The 21464-nt window shown below is 64.3% G+C and overlaps 1 protein-coding gene and 1 long non-coding RNA gene across 4 annotated transcripts; one reads left to right on the top strand and one right to left on the bottom strand.

Moving 5' to 3' along the window:
- Positions 1 to 143: 143 nt before the first annotated feature.
- On the bottom strand, positions 144 to 8298 carry KLC3 (kinesin light chain 3). 3 transcript variants are annotated; one of them, XM_075915385.1, is made up of 13 exons: positions 8190 to 8298; positions 7161 to 7431; positions 5901 to 6128; positions 5614 to 5689; positions 3591 to 3813; positions 3404 to 3491; positions 3023 to 3124; positions 2747 to 2920; positions 1986 to 2085; positions 1852 to 1892; positions 1617 to 1744; positions 597 to 669; positions 144 to 479 (listed from the first exon to the last, which is right to left on the bottom strand). In XM_075915385.1, exons 2-13 carry the CDS (start codon positions 7416 to 7418, stop codon positions 420 to 422), a joined length of 1551 nt encoding a protein of 516 aa, XP_075771500.1. In that variant the 5' UTR covers positions 7419 to 7431; positions 8190 to 8298; the 3' UTR covers positions 144 to 419. The 3 variants fall into 3 exon arrangements, with proteins under 3 accessions (XP_075771500.1, XP_075771502.1, XP_075771501.1); XM_075915387.1 differs by having other exon boundaries at positions 3591 to 3790; positions 5618 to 5689; XM_075915386.1 differs by lacking the exon at positions 1617 to 1744.
- Positions 8299 to 12984: 4686 nt separating this feature from the next.
- LOC142823832 (uncharacterized) lies at positions 12985 to 19895 on the top strand. The gene is made up of 3 exons (XR_012898934.1): positions 12985 to 13155; positions 18448 to 18980; positions 19634 to 19895. It is a non-coding gene; the product is annotated as an uncharacterized LOC142823832 (long non-coding RNA).
- The last annotated feature ends 1569 nt before the right edge of the window (positions 19896 to 21464 follow it).

The following is a 21464-nucleotide window of genomic DNA, read 5'->3' as shown; positions in this document are numbered from 1 at the left end:
GGACCCGGCCCAGCTGGGGCAGCAGCAGTGGGGGTGCACCCCCCTCCCTCTGGCCAGCCGCTGCGGGGCGGGGTGCTCTCCCCCTCCCCCCCCTCCCCCGTGGGGACACAGAGCCGGGGGGTGATGGACACGGAGCCAGCAGCTACCAAATCACCTTTATTCCCTTTGTGCTCTGGCCTGCCCGCCGATAAATAGAATAAATAGCGAGCCCCGGCCGGGCAGGCGGGGAGTCAAGGCTGCGGGCGCAGGGCCTGGCCCAGCCCAGGGGTTTCCTGAGAAAGCAGCTGGTGTGATGGAGCCGGCAGCGGCTCAGCACGGAGCGGGAACCGGCTCCGGCTCTCCTAGCCGGGCACGCTCACTGCCCCCAGCTCTGTGCACCGTGGGGGGGCTGGCAGCAAGCAGGGGGGGACCCCGGCACCTCAGCCCGCGCTGGACAGGGAGCTGCTGGGGGCGAGGTTCTGGCTGCTGGAGCTGAGCACCTGCGGAGAGAGGAGGAAGGGGGCAGGGAGTTAGGGGGAGCTGGGCCAGGCTCCCAGCTGCCCGGGGGCCTGCGGCTGCAGGTAGAGCCTCCCCCCGGGGCCCCGGCCTGTTCTCACCGCTGGGGAGGCTGCGGGCGTCTCCGGCCTCTCGCCCACGTGCAGGACGTTCAGGGAGCTGGCGCGTTTCATCCTGCAGGAGAGAGTTTGCTGAGTCCGGCCTGGCCCACGGCTCTGCCCCCGGGGCTGGGAGCCAGGGCGGGTCACACCACCCGGCCAGTGGTGAGCAGGGTGCTGAAGGGAACCCCTGGCGGAACAGGCCCGGCCCGGCTGGATGGCACAGAGCTGGGAACAGGGAGCAGTCGCCCCTCCCCCCCAGGACATGGCTGGGGGGTCCTGGGGCCTGCAAGGCGCTGCTGCTGTAACCAGGGCAGGGCTGCTGCGTGTGGGCTAAGAGGCCAGCTCAAGGCAGCGGTGCCCACGGGACCCAGGAATCCCGTCCCAGGACCTGGGGCCTGCTGGAAGAGCCCCCAGGATTCCAGGGCCAGGGCCTTGCTGGAGCTGGGGTGGGCAAAGGGCCCTGTTCCCTGGTGGGCAGAGCCAGGGGAGGAACCTGTTCCCTGGTGGGCGGAGCCAGGGGAGGAGCCTGTTCGCTGGGGAGGGCGGAGGACCCTGGTGGGCGGGGCCAGAGGAGCCACCTCTTTCCTGGGGTGGGCGGGGCCAGAGGAGCCATCTCTTCCCTGGGGAGGGCAGAGGACCCTGGTGGGCGGGGCCAGAGGAGCCACCTCTTCCCTGGGGTGGGCGGGGCCAGAGGAGCCACCTCTTTCCTGGGGTGGGCAGGGCCAGAGGAGCCATCTCTTCCCTGGGGAGGGTAGAGGACCCTGGTGGGCGGGGCCTGTTCCCAGGGGCGGGGCCAGAGGAGCCACCTCTTCCCTGGGGTGGGCGGGGCCAGAGGAGCCACCTCTTTCCTGGGGTGGGCAGGGCCAGAGGAGCCACCTCTTCCCTGGGGTGGGCAGGGCCAGAGGAGCCACCTCTTCCCTGGGGAGGGCAGGGCCAGAGGAGCCATCTCTTCCCTGGGGAGGGCAGAGGACCCTGGTGGGCGGGGCCTGTTCCCAGGGGCGGGGCCAGAGGAGCCGTTACCCAGCGTGGGGGTCGACGGGCCGGCTGCTCTCCCCTTTCAGCCGGGAGATGAGCTTCTCGCGGCCGCGGCGCAGGGACTCGCGCAGCCTGGAGAAGGAGCCGCTCCGGCGCAGGCTGCCCCAGGCGTCCTGGGGGCGACAGCAGAGCGAGGTTGCAGAGCTCCCAGCCGGGGGCCACTGCCGCCCCCCAGGCCCGGCCAGGCCGCCTGCCCTCCCCGCCCCGGCCGGGCTCTTACCTGGCGCAGGGGCTCCGTGCCGCTCCAGCCTGAGGGCTCACCTGGACCAGAGGAGAGAGAGACACTGGACTGAGCCCTGCCCCCAGAGCGCCCCCCGGCCCAGCGCGCGGCCCCCGGGGAGCCCAGCGCCTCACCGTGCCGGGCAGCGGCCAGCCCCGGGTCGTGCGGGGCGAGGATCTCCTCGTACAGCTCCTCCGCCTGCTGGTACTTGCCCTGCTTCAGGTAGGAGGCGGCCTGGCGGGAGGGGGGGTGTTACGGGGAGGTGGCCCTCCCGCGCCCTGCCCCCCAGGCCAGACCCCCGCCAAAGGCCAGGGAGCCGGGGGGCGGGTTAGCCAGCGACATGCGCTGCCCGGCCAGTCCCCCAGCTCTGAGTCTCCCCCCACACATGGTTGTGGCCCTTCCCCCCCCCCCGCCCCAGCCTCAACCCCTCTCCCAGATGTGGGCCCTTCCCTACCCCACTGTCCCAACCCCCCCCCGGGCAGTCATGAACCATTCCCCCACCCCCTGAGCCCCACATTTCCCCCCCTACTCCCCAGGGCAATCATGGCTCTTCTCCCACCCCACTATCCCAACCCTCCCCCGGGGCAGTCATGAACCATTCCTCCCCCCTCCCCAGCCCCACAGTCTTCCCCCCCCCCGGGCAATCATGGCTCTACCCCCACCCCACTGTCCCAACCCCCCCCCAGGGCAGTCATGAACCATTCCCCCCTCGAGCCCCATAGTCCCCCCCCCCGGGCAATCATGGCTCTACCCCCACCCCCTTGTCCCAACCCCCCCCCCGGGGCAGTCATGAACCATTCCTCCCCCCTCCCCAGCCCCACAGTCTTCCCCCCCCCGGGCAATCATGGCTCTTCCCCCACCCCCCTGTCCCAACCCCTCCCCCCAGCCCCCTCACCAGGTTGGTCTTGGTCTTGGCCACGCTGGGGTCGCGGGGGCCCAGCTGGCTCTGGTAGATGTGCAGCGCCCGGACGTAGTAACTCTCCGTCTCCTCGAACTTGCCCTGGTTCTGGCACAGCAGTGCCAGGTTGTTGAGCTGCCTGGCCACGTCCGCGTGCATGGGGCCCAGGATCTGGGGGGGCCGGGGGGGCAGGGTCAGGCCCCGGGCCCTGCAGAGGGAGGGCGGCCTCCCCCCGTCGGGGCTCCCCCTCCCGGCGCCCGTGGGGGCTCTCACCTTCTCCCGGATCTCCAGCGCCCGCTTGCACAGCGGCTCCGCCTCCTCGTACTTGCCCCGCTTGCCGTACAGAACTGCCAGGTTGTTCAGGGTGGCAGCCACCTGGCAGGGGAGGGGCAGCGTCAGGGCCCAGACGCACCAGCACCCCCCAGGGAGCAGCCCCGGCCGGGGGGCGCGGTGGGTGGGGCAGGGACAGGCTGTGGGGGAAGCGCCCGGCTTCACCAAGCCCAGCAGGGGGCGATACAGGCCGGGGGGAGGGCTCCTGGCTGCCCTCGCCCCTCCCAGCAGGGAGCGCTGTGGGGCTCGGAGCTGGGGGGAGCATGTGGCTTCAGCTGCCTTTGGGGGGCCGGGGGATCTGCCCCCCCCCCCCCGGGCGCTTACCGCCGGGTGCTCCGCGCCCAGGGCCTGCTCCCGGATGTCCAGCGCCTCGTTCAGCAGCTCCGTGGCCTCCTTGTACTTGTTCTGGTCCCTGCGGCGGGAGGGGGGGTCAGCCGGGGGCCACCCAGGGCAGCCCCCCCCCCGGTGCTGCCCCATGCCCGGCGGGGGCAGGGCTGGCCCCAGCCCTCACCTGTACACCTGGGCCAGGATGTTGAGCATGGTGGCCACGTCGGGGTGGCCGTGGCCGGAGCTCGTCTCCAGGTCCTCCAGCGCCTGCTTGCAGAGGGGCACGGCCACCTCGTAGCGCCCCTGCGCGGCGTACTGGATCACCAGGTTGTGCAGCGTGCGCAGGCGGGCCGGGATCTCGTAGCCGCCCCGCTGCGCCGCCAGGGCCGGGCCGCTCAGCCGGCCCCCTGCCGAGAGCCCCGGTGAAGGGAGGCGCCCGCAAACCCCCCCCCCCCGACCCGGCAGAGCTGGGATCCGCCCCCTGGGCCTAGCATGGCAGGGGGTGGGAGAGGCCGGGGCTAAGGCCCAGCTGGAACCCCAGGAGCCCCCCTTCACACGGCTCCCCCCACCTCTGGGTTCCCCCCACAGGTCCCCTTCAACTCCCCCTCCTTGGACTCAGCAACTCCAGCTGCCGGGATGCTCCAGTGGGGCTGGGCTGAACTGCAGGGCCAGGGGCTCTACAAGGGCGGGGGGGGGGGGGGGAAATGTTGACCCCTTCAGCGCCAGGAAGCAGCTTGTCCCCAGGGGGGCGGGCAGCCCCGGGGCCTCATGGGGCCCATCTGCCCCTGCGGCCTGGCAGGTTGGGAGCCCCAGACGGGGGGCGCTCTGTGATGGGCAGCAGGGCCCGTTGCCCAGGTTTCTCTACAGCAATGCCACCCCTGTGCCCTGGCCCGGGGGGCTGGGCACAGGCAGACGGGGGGGGGGGGGGGGGGGGGGGAAGGGTCACAGGGCTGCAGGACACATGCACAGGGGGGTGGGACAGGCAGGGGGTACTGCAGGGGTGATGCCCAGGGGAAGGGGGAGGGAGGATGGCAGGGGGTACTGCGGGCCAGATGCCTGGGAGGGGGGCAGGCAGGGGGTACTGCGGGCCAGATGCCAGGGAGGGGGACGGCAGGGGGTACTGCGGGCCAGATGCCAGGGAGGGGGACGGCAGGGGGTACTGCGGGCCAGATGCCTGGGAGGGGGGCAGGCAGGGGGTACTGCGGGCCAGATGCCTGGGAGGGGGACGGCAGGGGGTACTGCGGGCCAGATGCCATGGGGAGGGGGACGGCAGGGGGTACTCTGGGCCAGATGCCTGGGAGGGGGACGGCAGGGGGTACTCTGGGCCAGATGCCTGGGAGGGGACGGCAGGGGGTACTCTGGGCCAGATGCCAGGGAGGGGGACGGCAGGGGGTACTGCGGGCCAGATGCCATGGGGAGGGGGACGGCAGGGGGTACTCTGGGAGGGGACGGCAGGGGGTACTGCGGGCCAGATGCCTGGGAGGGGGGCAGGCAGGGGGTACTACGGGCCAGATGCCAGGGAGGGGGACAGCAGGGGGTACTGCGGGCCAGATGCCTGGGAGGGGGGCAGGCAGGGGGTACTCCGGGCCAGATGCCTGGGAGGGGGACGGCAGGGGGTACTCTGGGCCAGATGCCTGGGAGGGGACGGCAGGGGGTACTCTGGGCCAGATGCCAGGGAGGGGGACGGCAGGGGGTACTCTGGGCCAGATGCCAGGGAGGGGGACGGCAGGGGGTACTGCGGGCCAGATGCCATGGGGAGGGGGACGGCAGGGGGTACTCTGGGAGGGGACGGCAGGGGGTACTGCGGGCCAGATGCCAGGGAGGGGGACGGCAGGGGGTACTGCGGGCCAGATGCCTGGGAGGGGGGCAGGCAGGGGGTACTACGGGCCAGATGCCAGGGAGGGGGACAGCAGGGGGTACTGCGGGCCAGATGCCTGGGAGGGGGGCAGGCAGGGGGTACTGCGGGCCAGATGCCGTGGGGAGGGGGGCAGGCAGGGGGTACTCCGGGCCAAGTGAGCTGGGTGCACAGCCTGGTTCAAAGCTCTAGCTAATTGGTTGGCGCTGGTAACAATCCCGCCAATAGGGCCGGGCGCCTGAGGGCGGAACCGAGGGGCTGGGGGGGGGGGGGGGGCGCTCAGAGAGCCGAGGGCAGTGAGCCGGCCCCACGGCAGCCCCACAGCCCCTTTGCCAGCCCCCCCGGCACGTACCCTGCCGCTGCTCTTCCTCGTCACTGGCGAACAGGGAGGCCAGGCTGTCCTTCCGCCGCGGGGCCACCTCCTCCGGCTACGGGGACAGGGGAGCGGCTGGGGCAAGCAGGGGCGTGGCTGGGCTCCCCCACCACAGCCCTAAACCCAGGCCCGGCCCCTCCCTGCCCAGAGCTTTGGTCAGCCAAGGGGGGACCTGGCCACAGTGCCCCCTAGGGTCCTCCCCCCATTCCAGCGGGGGAGCAGCCCCACCTCTCCTGCCCCCCAGCCTAAGGGACTCCGGGCCTCACCTGCTCCTCCTTGGGGTCGTACTGCTTCAGCTGGTTCATGAACTCCAGATGTTTCTTCTCTTCCTCCAGCTGCGCCACCATCTCCTCGCTCTGCTGCAGCCGCCGCTGGGTCCCCGCCAGCTCCTCCCGCAGCCACAGGTTCTCCTGGCAGAGCTGCTTGGCCTGCGCCCGCAGCTTCTGCTTCTCGGCCTCCAGCGCCCCGAGGTGGGACGCCAGCGCCACCAGCATCTGGCCAGGGCAGGGCCGGGCTCAGCAGGGAAACCTCCTCCCCTGCCAGGCCGGCCCCCTGAAGCTGCTGTAGCCAGGTGCTCCCCACCCCCAGTCGCTGCCCCCACAGCGCCTCCTGCTGGGAGAGCCAGGAGCTCCCCCCAGCCAGTGCCCCTGCCCTGCTCCCCACAGCGCCCCCTGCTGGGAGAGCCAGGAGCTCCCCCCCAGCCAGTGCCCCTGCCCTGCTCCCCACAGCGCCCCCTGCTGGGAGAGCCAGGAGCTCCCCCCCAGCCAGTGCCCCTGCCCTGCTCCCCACAGCGGCCTCTGCTGGGAGAGCCAGGAGCTCCCCCCCAGCCAGTGCCCCTGCCCTGCTCCCCACAGCGCCCCCTGCTGGGAGAGCCAGGAGCTCCCCCCCAGCCAGTGCCCCTGCCCTGCTCCCCACAGCGCCTCCTGCTGGGAGAGCCAGGAGCTCCCCCCCAGCCAGTGCCCCTGCCCTGCTCCCCACAGCGGCCCCTGCTGGGAGAGCCAGGAGCTCCCCCCCAGCCAGTGCCCCTGCCCTGCTCCCCACAGCGCCCCCTGCTGGGAGAGCCAGGAGCTCCCCCCCCAGCCAGTGCCCCTGCCCTGCTCCCCACAGCGCCCCCTGCTGGGAGAGCCAGGAGCTCCCCCCCAAGCCAGTGCCCCTGCCCTGCTCCCCACAGCGCCCCCTGCTGGGAGAGCCAGGAGCTCCCCCCCAGCCAGTGCCCCTGCCCTGCTCCCCACAGTGCCCTCTGCTGGGAGAGGCTGGGGCTGCAGCAGCCAGAAGCTCTTCCCCCTCCCCCAGCCAGCGCCCCCTGCTGGGAAGTGGGGCTAAAGCAGCTGGGACTCCCCCCAGCACCCCCTACTGGGACAGGCTGGGGCTGCAGGAGCTCCCCCCAGCCAGTGCCCCTGCCCTGCTCCCCACAGCGCCCCCTACTGGGAAAGGTGGGGCTGCAACAACCAGGGGCTCCCCGCCCCGGCTCCTGGAGCCAGCCGCCTTTCTACTGCCCTGGGGTGCTGGCCCAGCCCCGCCGGTACCTTTGCCTCGCCCAGCCCCAGCTCGATCCCCTCCAGCGACTTGCGGACCAGGTCGTACTTCTCCTCCAGGAGCTCCAGCACCTGGGGCCCCTCCGGCCCGGGGCCCTGAAGCAGGGCCGCCTCCAGCCGCCGCGCGATGCCCCGGTTCTCGCTCCGCAGCGCCTCCAGCCCCTTCAGCACCTGGCGCGTGCCAGCGACGATGTCATCGGCCGTCATCCTCGCCGGCTGGCTCTCGCCGGCCTCCGCCACCACGGACATGGCACGGCCGAGCCTGCGGGGAGCGGGCACCCTGAGCACGGCCGTTCCCCCGCCAGGGCGGTCCCTGCGCCCCTCTCCCTCCCAGCTCCCTGGAGCCAGGCCCGGCGCCCTTCTGCCCCTGGAGTGGGCAGGGGCCCTGCCCGAAAGGGGGCGCTCAGGGTGGGACAGGACGTGAGCTTTGATCCTTCCAAGGGTGGGATGCGGGGCTGAGTGGGGCTGGCAGGGAACGTGTAGCGCAGACGGGCGGGACGGGGCGCCCCAAGGCAGAGTCCACACAGGGGAGGAAGGGCCCCAGTCTGGGTGCCAGCTGGATGCTGCGTTCCCTCCCTTCCCGGAGAACCAGTCACACCAGCCTCGCACGGAGCAAGGGCACCTGGTGTGGCACAGAACCAAATTTGCCCAGGCGGGGCACACGCGGGAGCAACACGCCCCACCCGTGCACAAGCCCAAATGCACAAGGCACCGGGCACTCCCAGCCCGCACGTACCCAAACAGGGCACCCACAGCCTGGTGCGCACGGGCAGGGGAGCGCCAGCGGGACAGGCCCGGCACCCCCCTTCCCAGGTGTGCACACGCACGTACAAAAGTGCAACACGCAGCCTATGGCCCACCAGCAGGGCACGCGCGCGGCCCGTGCGCACACACGAACCGTGCACACGCAGGGTGCGCACACGGGGTTCCCGCGCGCAAACGCGCACCAGCCCCGGCAGGGCGCACGGACGCGCGTGGGGCTGCCCGCCCCGGGGAGCCCCCAACCCCGCCGGGACCCACCTGCCGGCCGGAACCTCCGACGTCTGCGCCGCGCCCGCCCGCCCCTGGCTCCGCGCTCACCTGCCGCTGCCATGGGCGGCACCCACAATGCACCGGGCTCCGCCCCCCCCCGGGCGGGGCCAGCTGGGGTGGGGTCGCCTGTGCTGCTCACCGTGGCGGCCCCCCCTGCAGAGCGCCCGGCCTCCTCCGCCCCCGAGCGTTAGCCCGGGGCCGTAACCACTAGGCCCCCCTTCCCCCGGAGCAGCCTTTGCTCTCCCTGCGGTGGTCGGGGGCCCACGAGGAGCTGCTGTGAGCTCGTGGGGCCCCGGCATGGCCCTGGGGCCGGCCACATCCTGCCATCGTGCGATCTAGCCCCCCCTCTCCTGGGGGCCACAGCGCAGAGGCTGGCCAGGGCCCTATGGGTCGGGGGTGGGGCAGGGACTAGCCCCAGGGCTGTGCCCTCTGCCCATGGTGGGGGGGGGGCTGGGAGCCGGGTTCTTGTGCCAGCTCCGTCCTGCCAGACTGCAGAGAGGCCTAGAGGGGCCCAAACGGAACAGGCCTGGGCCCGCCTGGGTGCCAGCCCCCGGCCACCTGCATCTAGCTCAGCCCCAATCCGGTGACACCCTCCCCCACCCCATGCTCCTCCAGCTCTCTGGCCAAGCCCCTTCTGGGGGGGCTGCTTCCTTTGCACGGCCAGACCATGCCCTTCACCGGGGCCTCTGGCCATGGGACGGCTTCTCCGGGACTCCCCTGAAAGGCAGAGGCTGCTGCTGGAGATGAGAAGTGGAGGAGTGGGAGGGAGAAATTGGGGGAGAGGGGATGGGGATGATGGGGGAAGGGAGCATCCGTCCGGCTACCACCAGCCCCCAGCTCAGTGCCAGTCCCGTGCCGGCCATTCCCAACCTCCGTCCGACCGATGCAGGAGAGTCGGCAGCCCCTTTCCCCCACAGCTTCAGCCTCCCGTGTGCCGTGGCGAGGGCCGGTGTGGGGCTGTGTAGGGCATCTCACCTGCAAACTGCAGCACTGTGGGTACCTACAGGGGTATCTCGGCGGTGCTGGCACACCAGGGCCTGTGGCCTGCTTTTTGGTTTGCAAGGCAATTGTCTTTGTGACTACCCCAAAAGCAGAGCTCGGGCTGTTTCTCTGCTTCCCCGACGGGAATGAGGGGGCTGGAGCCCTTCTGTGGGTACCAGGCCTCTTGTATTCCCTGCAGACGCCCAGGCCCTGCCGGCTGCTGGCCAACCCTTTGCCACCCACACCAAGGTGAAAGCAAGCAGGGGAAAGAGCTGGCAGGCTCCTGGATTGCCATAGGGTAGCACTGGTAAATGTCATGTGTCTGTCATGTGTCTGTCACTCTGCACTAGTTAGGCCTCAGCTGGAGTACTGTGTCCAGTTCTGGGCGCCACATTTCAAGAAAGATGTGGAGAAATTGGAAAGGGTACAGAGAAGAGCGACAAGAATGATTAAAGGTTTAGAGAACATGACCTGTGAAGCCAGGCTTCATGAACTGGGCTTGTTTAGTTTGGAAAAATGAAGATTAAGGGGGGACATGATAGCGGTTTTCAAATATCTAAAAGGGTGTCACAAGGAGGAAGGAGAAAATTTGTTCCTCTTGGTTTCTGAGGACAGGACAAGGAGTAATGGGCTTAAAGTGCAGCAGGGGAGGTTTAGATTGGACATTGGGTAAAAATTCCTAACTGTCAGGGTGGTCAAATGTTGGAATAAATTGCCAAGGGAGGTGGTGGAATCTCCCTCTCTGGAGATATTTAAGAACAGGTTAGATAGACATCTGTCAGGGATGGTGTAGACGGAGCTTGGTCCTGCCTTGAGGGCGGGGGGCTGGACTCGATGACCTCTCGAGGTCCCTTCCAGTCCTATTATTCTATGATTCTACGACTACCTGACCGACAGGTGTCTGTTCATTGGGGGCGAAGGGAGTGAACCCTGCCAGAAGGTCAGGAGGGAGCTGGGGTGCCCTTTTTGGATGCCTTTCCTAAACTGGGTGTTTCCGCTACAATGATCAGAAGCGAAACGGTTGTCCAGATAAATCTTGAAACTAGCCACGGAGGCGCGTGCCTGACCGGGCAAAGCCGTTCTGCGTCAATTACGCTGACAGGTAAGTTCAAGCAGTGAAATAGACGCCCTAGAATTTTTTATTCACGTGCTCGCCAAAGGGGAGTAAAAGAACCGCTTCCAACTTGTAGGATTTTGCCTTCAAACATCATTCGTTTTGGGGACTAATGACCCAGACGTGGTACAGCTGAATCCGAAAGACGGAAAGCTGCCGTTCCGTTCCGTAACCGAATGATTTGGGGATTCATAACTGTACACATGTTCCTTGCATGGCAATGGCAGCTGAAGGGGGGAAGCCATGTTCATGTTGCGAGCAAATCTTTTTCGCAAACTCTCATCGGCGTTGTCGGGACTTTTTTTCCCGGTGAAACACAAAGCTCACGATTTAAACCTTTCGCCCAGCGTATGCCGGTGTCAAAAGAGGCGCATTCCGCTCATTTCAGTGGCCGGATTGTTAGTGCGAAATGGGGAGTCTGGGGCCAATCAGGAAGTAGGACTTTATTTTGCACAAACCCACAGCCATCAATATAGAATCAATGTGTCATTTGGCTTCGCTGCACGCGTGCGAGAGGGCAGCATTGAAAGGGTTAACGCGTTCCTGCTCTGCCAATAAGCCTCGCGCTAGGGATGTAACATTTTGATTAATTGGCTAATCGAATAGTCGATGCAATTTACATCCCAGGGCTGTTGCTACACTTCAAAGCCGCAGCACCACATGGAGCCCAGGGTCAGCAGGGGAGACCCCAGCTGACCCTGGCTCCACGCGGCACTGCCACTTTGAAGCACCCCTTGTGACGGTGCGTTGGGGTCCCCCGTCTCCTGCACCCCGAAATGGCACAAACAGACTGCACCAGCCGGTGGAATAGAGGAAGTTTATTGCCTCTCCAGGATACAGCACAGCACAGATGTAGTCTGGTCACAGAGCTGGGCTAGGATGCCTCAGGCTCCCTTGAGTTGGGGGGAGACTGGGCCCCTAAACTCCAGCTCCTCTCCCTAGGCTGTCTCCTCCATGCTCCCAGACAGCCACCAACTCACTAACCAACTTCCAGCCCTGCCCCCCAGCCAGGGCAGCATTCCCCCTTCCTTTGTTCCTCTCCATGGGGGGTGTCTGGCCACTGGTTTGCATAGTGACTCATCCTGTTTTGCTGGGTCGTGGTACCCACGGCAGCCAGTGGGGGTTACCCCAGAGCCAGCAGCATAGAAACCAGCCAGGTACCCCCACTACGTCACACCCCTACCTCTTCCCCCCACTGGCTGCCTCTTTCTGATAGAGCATAGGTTCCCAAACTGGGGGGTGCACCCCCTGGGGGGGCATGAAAACATTCCAGGGGTGGGGGTGCAAGGCGACCGAACCCTCCCCCATCAATTTCCCCCCAAGAAAGAGCCCGATCCCTCCCGTAAAAAAAATCAGGGGAGGATGGAATGTCCCAGGTAGACTTCAAAATGGTCACCTTAAAAGGGCAAAGCCTGCTCTGCTCTTAAAAGGGCAACTTTTTTTTTTTTTTGCTCAACAAGTTTTGCTGCTATTTTTTGGGGGGGCCGTGAGGGTTTCTCAAAAATCAAAAAGGGGATGTGATGCTGAGAAGTTTAGGCACCACTGTGACAGGGAGCAATTAGGCGGCGAGTCGTTCACATCCCTGCCCCGCACCAAAAGGGATTTCAGTAACGGCGCTATGACTCACAGGTACTCAGCACCCCTGCAAATCGTACAGTGACTCAGATATGGATTTAGTTGCCTTATGCACCCAGATTTGAAAAATCAAGTCTCTTTTTTTTTTAAATGAAAAGCTCAAGGCCTCCTGGAATGATGCGCGACAGGTATAAACCAAAAAAACCCACCAACAACAAATGGTCTGGTAGCACTTTATAGACTAACAAAACATGTAGATGGGATCATGAGCTTTCGTGGGCACAATCCACTTCTTCAGATGACCGGAGTTATGAGTTTAGGATGTGTACACCCAAAATAAATAGGAGAGGGGAAGGGGAGAGGGGCGGGAAGAAAAAGGGAGGGGTAGGAGACAGCAAGCAGAGGGAATCGTCAGAATAAGTATCAGAAGATTAGCTAGTTAAACTGAAGCAGCTAAGAATCAAAGTCAATAGATAGACTCCCATGTCAGGAAGGATGCTACACCGAGAGCTGCTAAATTGGTCGTGTCCTAACCAACTTTCATCACCATCCAGTCCCTTAGCATGTGAACTGACTTTGCGGATGAACTCTAATTCTAATGCTGCCCTGTGGATCTGGCTTGTAGACCTGGTTTGTGACAAGACAGCTACTTGGGGCTCTTTTAAAGCAGCGGTTCCCAAAACTTTTGGCATCACGCCCCCTTTCTGATTGTTGAGAAACTCCCCCCCCCCCCCCATAGCAACAAAACTTGTTGAGCAAAAACAAAAAAGAAAGAAAAGAAAAGAAACTAATGGGAAGCTGAAAAACAAAAATAGCAGCAAAACTTGGGGGGGGGGTGATTGATGAGGGGGGACCTGGGCTGCCTTGTGTCCCCCCCTGGAATTTCTTTATACCCTCCTGGGGGGCACCACTCCCAGTTTGGGAACCCATGTTTTAAAGCGTGATGTTGAAGACTGAAGTGTTCCCCAATAGGTTTCTGTATATTTCCTTTACATATTTCTGCTTGGTGCCCATTGATTCGTTCCCACAGAGACCGCCCAGTTTGTCCGATATCTATAGCAGTGGGGCACTGCTGGCATTTGATGGCACAGATCAAATTTCTGGCTGTGCAGTCAAATGACCTTTCGATTCGGTAGCTGATGTTGTTGGCTCCAGTGATGAATTCGCTAGTCTAGATATGTAGGCAGAGCTGGCATCGTGTTTGGCTGCAGGGCTGGGTCCCTGGAGGCTTATGATGTGGTTTTGTGGCATGGTTATCAGAAAGAACTCGTTTCAGGTCTGTAGGTGAGAATCGGCTTGTCTCCCAAGGCCGGAGAGTGACGGATCGTTTTCCAAGATGGGCTGTAGAGTGTGTATAATGCGCGGGAGGGGTCTGAGTTGTGGACTGTAGGTAACAAGAGGAGTTCTGTTATTTTCTCTTTTGGGTCTGTCTTGAAGTAGTTTGTGTCTGGGTACTTTTTGGGCTCTGTCAATTTGTTTTTTCACTAGATAGTGTCTGTGCCAGGCAAGCTGCTCCAGTCTAGCAACACTTGTGGCTGAAAATCCACAATGTCAGCGTCCCCAAGACCATGGCTCACCCATGGCGTTACTGGCTGGGAACAGGACCTGAATCCCCACCCCCCGCCCAACCCAACGATGAGGGCGGCAGCCAGGAGACCCCGGGTGCATGGGGCTGGCGGCAGGTAGGAAGCCCCAGCCGGTGTGGGGGGCAGAGCTGGCTGCAGAGCCTGGAGGAAGGGGGGGCAGAGCCGGCAGGCAAGCTCCCAGGCTCCCAAAGGTGCTGCAGCGCCCCCCAGCTCCATTCCTGTGCCTAATAACACGCCCCCCGCAGCTCCCATTTGGCTGGGAACAGGAGCAGTGCAGGGCAGGGTCACTGAACAGGGACGGCCCAGCCCCGAGCCTCCCGTCCCCCACTCCACCCTACACACACCAGCCCCTGCCCTGAGCCCCTCATGCCCACCTCCAGCCCCCACCCTGACTCCTGCACCCCCCGCACCTACAGCCCCCTGACTCCTGCACCCCCGCGCTCCAGACCTCTGCCCTGAGTGCCTCGTACACCCCCACCTTGACTCCTGCAGCTTCCAAACCCCCAAATCTCTGCCCTTTGCCCTCCACCCTGCACTTCAATTTCTCCCGGGTGCTGGGGCAGGGCAACCCCCCCCATCTCCTGCCCTGGGCCCTCCCGCCACGGACGGTACCTGTAAGAAACTGTCACTCCTGCACTCACCCCCCCGCGGCGGCGTGTGGGGCCCGTGCCCCCTGCCCCACATGTCGCCTGTGGGGCTGTGGGACAGACTCGCGCGACGCTTTCTTCGGACGCTGAGCACGGAGCTCTGGCAACGGCAGGATCCGGCCACCCCCGGGGCTCCTGCCTGGCCCCCTGCCCGGGTCCGGGCGCCATGCTCTGCCAAGGGCTCGGGGCCCCTGCCGGGCACAGCGCCCCCCAGCCCCCCCATGGTGCTGGAGCAGCCAGAGGGGCAGGGCTGGGAGCCCCGGGTGCAGGGGGCTGGTCAGCTGGTGGGAGGAAGCGCCAGCCGGGGAGGTGGTGCCCGGCGAGGGGGCAGGCCGCGGCATGAGCTGGCGACGCCGCCTGCCGAGTTGGAGACCGGCCTTTGTCGCAGCTTGCCGGGATGACGTCGCCTCGGCAACGGCGCCGGGCCCGGTGCCAGCCGTGCCCAGGCCTGGGGGGCAGCAGCCCCACCCAGCTCCCCTAGAAACCAGCCGGTCTCCAGCCCCGGCCTGGCACCAGCGGGGCCCTCCCAGTCGCGCTCACGCCCTGCGGGGGGGGGTGCCCCCCACTCACTCTGGTGGGAGTCGGGGTCCCCTTCCTCACCCACTGAAACCCCCCCATCCCAGGGCCAGCCTGCATGGGCAATATGGCCAGCAGGGGTTGGGGAGCCGAGGGAGGGGGGTGCTGAGGCCTGGGGTGGACCCAGCTGGGGATCTAGCTGGGGGTTCTGGGGACCCGGCTGGGGGTGCTGGGTCTGGGGTGGAGGGGCTGGGGACCCAGCTGGGGGTGCTAGGCTTGGGGGAGAAGGTTTAGGGACCCAGCTGGGGGGTGCTGGGACCTCGTGTGGAGGGGATGAGGAGCCCTGGTGGGGGGGCGGCGGGACCCCATGCACAGAGGTGGGGGCATCCCAGGGACTCAGGGAGGGCCTGGGCTGGCTTGCCTGCCCCTGCCCCCCAGCTCTGGGGCTGTGAGCACAGAGGCGGGGCTGGGTGGCAGGCTGGGACTGGTGCAGTCCTTGGGGCCGGTCTCGGACCCGATCCTGGGCTGCAGGGGACCCCGCCCGGGGCGAGCGGGGCCACCTCCAGGCTGCGGGCGGGGGCAGAGCCTGGGGCCCATGGGGGAGGCCTGGTGCCAGACCCTGAGCCCCAACCAGCTCCCCCCGCACCCCAGGCGGCTCAGGGACCCTACCTGCTGGGGGGGGCACAGTGCCCCCTAGTGCCGCCCTGGGGTGTGGCGCCCAGCAGGGGAGCACGGTCACCCAGACGGGGCTCAGGGCCGGGCCTGCGGCGCTGCGCTCGGCCCCCTCTGGGCTGCTTGTTAGCGCACCAGGCCTGCCCCCCGGCTGCCCCCTGCTCCAGCGCTGGCCACTGGGGAAAGGGGCTCCGCGGAGAACAGGCTGAGCTCAGACGGGCCTGATCCCGCTTTGCTGACACCGGCCTGCGGCCTTGTCCAGCCGGCCCCCCACAGCCCTGGGGTGGGGTGGGGTGGGGTGCGGTGGGGCTCCCCTGCAAGTCCTGCGCCAGCCAGGCCGGAGCCGAGAGCGTGGGGATGGGGGGGCAGATGTCTGGGGGTGCTGCCCTCGTGGGGGAAGGGGGAGACTGGGCGTTCCCAGGCACCTGCCCTTCCAGGAGGTGTAACAAGGGGGTGTCTGCTGAGAAGGGACTTGCCAAGAGCCAGGGCGACTCACAGCCCAAAGCTGGGGGCTCCACTCGCAGCCCCCCAAACCGGCTCCCTGCCGGGGCTCGGCGCCCACTGGGCTGGTGGCTCTGAAATGGAGCTGGGGTCCTGAGCTGGCTCCGGGCTACACCAGCGCCCCCGGGCCGCCTGCACCCCCCACCCAGCGGAGCTGCTCAGCCTGATACTGCGCCCTTTAGGGCGAGCGCCCCTACTCCCCCCCCTGCAAGCACAGCTGGGTGTGTGGGACGGGTGTGTAGCTCCCGCGCCAGCCAGCAGGGGGCGCTGCCGATCAGCAGACTGGCCCCTGGCGGATGGCAGCGCAAAATTCCCACGTGTAGGGCTCAGTGTGAGTGTGAATTTGTGTGTGAGAAAGTGTGTATGTGTGAATTTGTGGATGCGTGTGTGTGTGACTGTGCGAGAGAGTGTGTGTGTATTTGTGGGTGAGTATATGTGTGTGTGAATTTGTGGGTGCGTGTGTGGGTGTGTGAATGAATTTGTGAGAGAGAGAGTGTGTGTGTGAATTTGTGGGTGAGTATGGGTGAATATGTGTGTGTGAGAATTTGTGGGTGCTTGTATGTATGAATTTGTGTGAGTGTGTGTGTGAGAATTTGTGGGTGCTTGTATGTATGAATTTGTGTGAGTGTGTGTGTGTGTATTTGTGGGTGAGTATGTATGTGTGAATTTGTGGGTCCGTGTGTGTGTGTGTGTGTGTGTGTGAATTTGTGTGAGAGAGAGAGAGAGAGTGTGTGTGTGTGTGTGTGTGTGTGTGTGTGTGTGTGTGTGTGAATTTGTGGGTGAGTGAATTTGTGGAGGGGGAATGTGTGGGTGCTTATGTGTATGAATTTGTGTGAGAGAGTGTGTGTGTGTGTATTTGTGGGTGAATATGTGTGTGTAAATTTGTGTGAGAGTGACACTAATTAAGGCACTTCCTCGCTGCAAGGCAGTGAATGCGCCACACCAATTGTTTCACGGGCTAATCTGGTATTTCCTACTCCCCACCCCCGCTCCGGCCTGCGTTCCCGGGGCAGGGAGATGAGCTACTCAGGGGCAGAGGGAAATGCCTGGCAGAGGTCCCAGGGCAACCCCGAGTTCCCTCTAATTTTTCCACCCATGTGCAGAATCAATTTTGTTCTGTGCACCGAGGCATGTGCGGGTGTGCACCACCTGCAGCAACACAGGCTGTGGGCGTGCTGCTCGTCGGCTGGGTGGCATTTGGCTCTCTCCTGGGTGGCTGCCCCAGGGCTCAGGGGACACTGGGCAGCTCCCCCAAATTCACAGGCCCAAGCTGCTGATTGGTGATTTCCGTTTCTGCCCATGCCTGCCCCTGGCTCCCTCCCACGGGGGTTGGGGGAGTCCGAGCTGGCGGGTGAAGCCCTCACAGCCCCGGGGGTGCATGGGGCTGAGGTGCTGGCCCTGGGCCCAAGGGGGAGCCAGAAGGGGAGCCAGCGGCAGGGTGGGGGTGGGTGCAGCTGTAACCCACACACCTAGGCTATGTCTACACTGGCGGGATCTTGTGCCAGAAGTATGCAAATGAGGCTAAGCGTGGAATATCGCCGAGCCTCATTTGCATATCGAATGAGCCGCCATTTTTGCAGACGAGGCTCTTGCGCCAGAAGGAGCTGTCTACACGGCCCCTTCTTGCGCAAGAAAAACCCTCTTGCGCCAGGCCGTTATTCCTGAAAATAATCGGCGTAACAGCATGGCGCAAGAGGGGGTTTCTTGCGCAAGACGGGGCAGTGTAGACAGCTCCTTCTGGCGCAAGAGCCTCGTCTGCAAAAATGGCGGCTCATTCGATATTCAAATGAGGCTCAGCAATATTCCACGCTTAGCTTCATTTGCATACTTCTGGCGCAAGATCCTGCCAGTGTAGACATCGCCTCGGTGTGTGGTTACCATGCAGTGGGACCTAGAACACAGCAACAGTTAAGACCAAGAGACCTCGACAGCAGGGGCTGGGAGCTGGTTGGCTTTTAGCTCCAAGGGTAGAGGCCTCTATGCTCTGCTTCAGAGGGCCCAGGTTCAAATCCACCTGGAGGTGATTATATAGCTACTCGGAAGGGGCGGGCAGGAGCTGCGGGGGGCAGGGTTAGGGGCAGAAAAGAGGGGTGGGTAGCGTGACCAGGGTGGGCAAAACAGTGCTGGATGCCAGTCAGGGCTGTGCCCCCAACAAGGCTCCAAGCAGCAAGGGGTGAGGCTGTGGGGTCGGGCTGGCGGGGGTGGGTTTTGCCCCTGTGAGGTAGTGGGGCTTGTATTCACTCTGTCGTATGTGAGTCCACTGTCCTGGGCTGTTCCGTGGTAACTCAGTGTGCGGGTGTGCCTCAGTTTCCCTGGGCACTGCGACAAGGAGGGGGAGGCTGGGCAGGACTCACTGCGGAAGTACGTGCAGCCTCTCCGACCAGGTGACCACTGACAACACCTTGGGGCCAGAAAGCAGGACAAAGGAGTAGGTGGGGCTGTCTAGAGAGCTGGGACCAGTTCGGGGAGGGGGGTTAGTTTTTCAGCCGGCTTAGGGAGAAGGGAGTCTAGCTGGCTTGGGGGGGGGCTGGTCCTGGCTCTGGGCCCCCTTATCCCCAAGATGGATTGTACTGGTTGCTTCTGGTTCCTGTAACAACAGCTCTGTGCTAGGCTGGGTCCCTGTCAACCAAAAAACCTTCTGTTTTACCTGCCAGCTGAGTCACATCTGACTGCGGATGGGGTGCAGGACCTGGGGACCCCCCACACTCCGTGACAGCCCCCTGCTCTCCAGGGGAGCTGGGCTGTGCCCAGGCCGGGACAGAGGTATGCTGTGATCAGGGCTGGATTCTCCATTAGCACAACGGGCCCAGTGCCTACACACAATTCATAATTGCCTCGAAAATAAGAAACCTGCTAAATCCAATTTTACAGTCGGAAATGATACAGTCGGAGCGGCAGCCTCTCCTCACGTCCCCTCATCCGCCGGTTAACTATCAGGTGCATCCGAAGTACAATTGTCATGTACATCAAAGTGGCAGTTCCTTTAGAACGAAGCGTCGTGAATTGCTCACCCGCTGCGTCACTTTCAAGAGCGAAAATGCAAGTGGGCGCTATTCGGCGTGTCGGCGATGGGGCATTTGCCCCCTAAATATTTATAATCGAATGGAAAGGCCTATGAGTCTGAGAACTCCTGGGGGTCCCGAAGAGCTTAATCCGTCCCTGGATGCTATTGGATTGCGCTAGAACGGTATAGATCATTGTATCATTGACATCGTTGACGCTTGTAGGAGCGTTGTAAGTCCTCCTGTCCCCCGCTTGTAAATTGTGCAAAAAAAAAAAAAGAAAGAAAGAAATGGAAGTCAACCGTGGGGAAAAAAATTTCCCGCTTTACGTTGTTTCACTAGAAGTCCAAGTTTTTTGGAACATATCTTGGATGCATAGCGAGGACGGCCTGTCCTTGAGATGTGAGCTCCCGGGGTAACCCCCATGGAGTAGCTGGGGATCTTTGCTCTGAACTGAGGCGCTGAACCAACAACCGGCCACCCGTCCCAGCTGCGGCTCGACTCGGAGACTTGACGTCAGCCGGCAGCGTATTCCCTTTGGCCACATCCACACTGCGCCCTTGCTCAAAATAAGAGACGTCATTGGCGCTCATGGCGTCGCTTATTTCGATCTGATTTCGAAATGGCTTATTTCCTAACGTAACGCTGTCTACCCAGTGCCACAGTCCGAAACGCCCCTCGCGGAATGAGGTTTACAGGGACGTCAGAATAGCCCCCCCGAAATAACAGGCTTGCTGTGAAGAGGCGGGATGGCTATTTCGGGATACTCCAGTAGCGGGTGTATGCGCCTGATTCCTTTCGCCGTGTAAACGCTCACCTTTTCGTTCTTTCCTTGTAGGAATCCACCTTTGGCTTTTAGGCGCTGAAGGCTTGCCCGCGGCCAGCGTGCTTTGCGGGGAAGCGCGGAGAGAGGGATGTGGGAACAGGGTTGGTCCTTTGGGATTGGACGAGCCGTTGTATTTAATGAGGTGGGTTTTCATAACTCCTCTGCGTCAGGAGGGGACTGGGGGGGTGTAAGGGAATCGGGGCGTCTAAGGGGATTTGCATGTGTGACTTCTAGCTAGCCCATGTGGCAAACCGATGTGCTGTGGGGGACTGGTTTGGGGTGCCTTAGAGTGGGGGCTCCCCAGCTCTGGGTTGAGGGCCCCCCCGATTTGACCCTCGCAGCGGTACCCTACAGAACTCCCTTGTTGCAGGAAACTCGGAGCCATGGGCTGGAGCTGCGGCGCTGGGCGCCTGCTGGCCCTCCCACTCTGAAGCCACAGGCAGCGAGCGCGGCTCTTCGGGAGTCCCGGCTAATGAGCGCCGAGCTCCGGGGGGTGGGGTGGGGGGGTGCAGAAAATGGGTCAGGGCTGGGGGAGGGACGGAGGTGAGTACAGCCAGGGCACCAAGCTAATCCGTGTTCAGCTCCAGCTGCCTGCAAAGGGAGAAAGTCCACTGCTGCCCAGCTGATTCGCAGAGCGTGCACAGCCAGCACCGTGTGTTGCTACTGGTGGTGCACGCCCGCCCATGCCTCGGTTCGCAGAACAAAATTTATTCCGCGCATGGATGGAAAAAAATTTAGAGAGAACATAGCTGATGAGCCAGACAGGGCAGGCACAAGGCCAGGTGTGGGGGCAGCTGTTGAGGGCCACAGTGTGGGTGGGGGGGGGCAGCTCCTTCAGTCAGCGGTAGAGACTGGGGTACTGTGTCCTTCCTGAGCCCCACACTTGGGGGGCAGTGCCAGAGTTTGGAGCAGCCAGCGTTCCTGGCCACGCGCTCTCATTCCTGGAGATGCATGACCCTGTGAATTCTGGCGGGCCGACAACCCTGCCCGCCACTGAGCAGTGGGGGTGGGCAGGGCTGGGCCTTGCTGCTCCTGCATGGGGGGGGTCAGTGCCGCATGGGGGCCACCCGGTGCCATGTGAGGGAGACTTCAGGACGTGACTCTCCATGTGGGCTCAGCGTGCCTGGGGCGGGAGGGTTGGCCTTCCAGGAATGTCACCCTCTGGAGGGCACCCCAAAAGCGGGTCCTTGACCCCCCCCCCCGTACCGGGCCCTCCAGGCGGCCATGTAGGGCTGTGAGTGCCCAACCTTGGGGTGGTGTCCGGAGGCTGCCCAGGGCGCCCAGCCAGGGCTGGCTTGTGCCCTCTCCCCCGGCAGGGCACTTGCTAGCAATTCGGTCCCTGCCCACCATACCCTTGGGTAAGATGCTGCCTCTCTGTTCCCTGGCATCTTCCCTTACGTGCTGCCGAGGCACTGTTGGGTGGAAGCTCGCAGCACCGCGTCACAGCCGGGCACAGTCTGGGCGTTCCCTGGGGAGAAGGAGGCACCAGGCTCAGGCTGTGAGGTGGCCAGGGAAGGCCGGCGGCGTCTCAGCAGGCTGCCATCGTGCGTGTCCCCTGCCTCACAGCCTGGCTACGCGGGCACCAGCAGAGCCAAGCGACAGGTGCTGGCTGGCAGCACACGGCACCTGCCCTGCCACCTGCTGGAGACACGAAGCCAGCGACTGCCAGGGCTAATTCGCCCAGCAGGGGGCGCTGGGGGGCACCGGCAGGGCGCTCACTAGGGGGGGCATCACCTGCTCCTGCAGCCCTGGCATCACCCAGCAGGGGGCGCTGGGGGGCACCGGGCAGGGTGCTCACTGGGGGGCATCACATGCTCCTGCAGCCCTGGCATCACTCAGCAGG

This window comes from Pelodiscus sinensis, unplaced genomic scaffold, assembly GCF_049634645.1.
Source record: "Pelodiscus sinensis isolate JC-2024 unplaced genomic scaffold, ASM4963464v1 ctg34, whole genome shotgun sequence".
NCBI lineage: Eukaryota > Metazoa > Chordata > Testudines > Trionychidae > Pelodiscus > Pelodiscus sinensis.
This window is presented reverse-complemented; position numbering and strand designations above follow the sequence as displayed.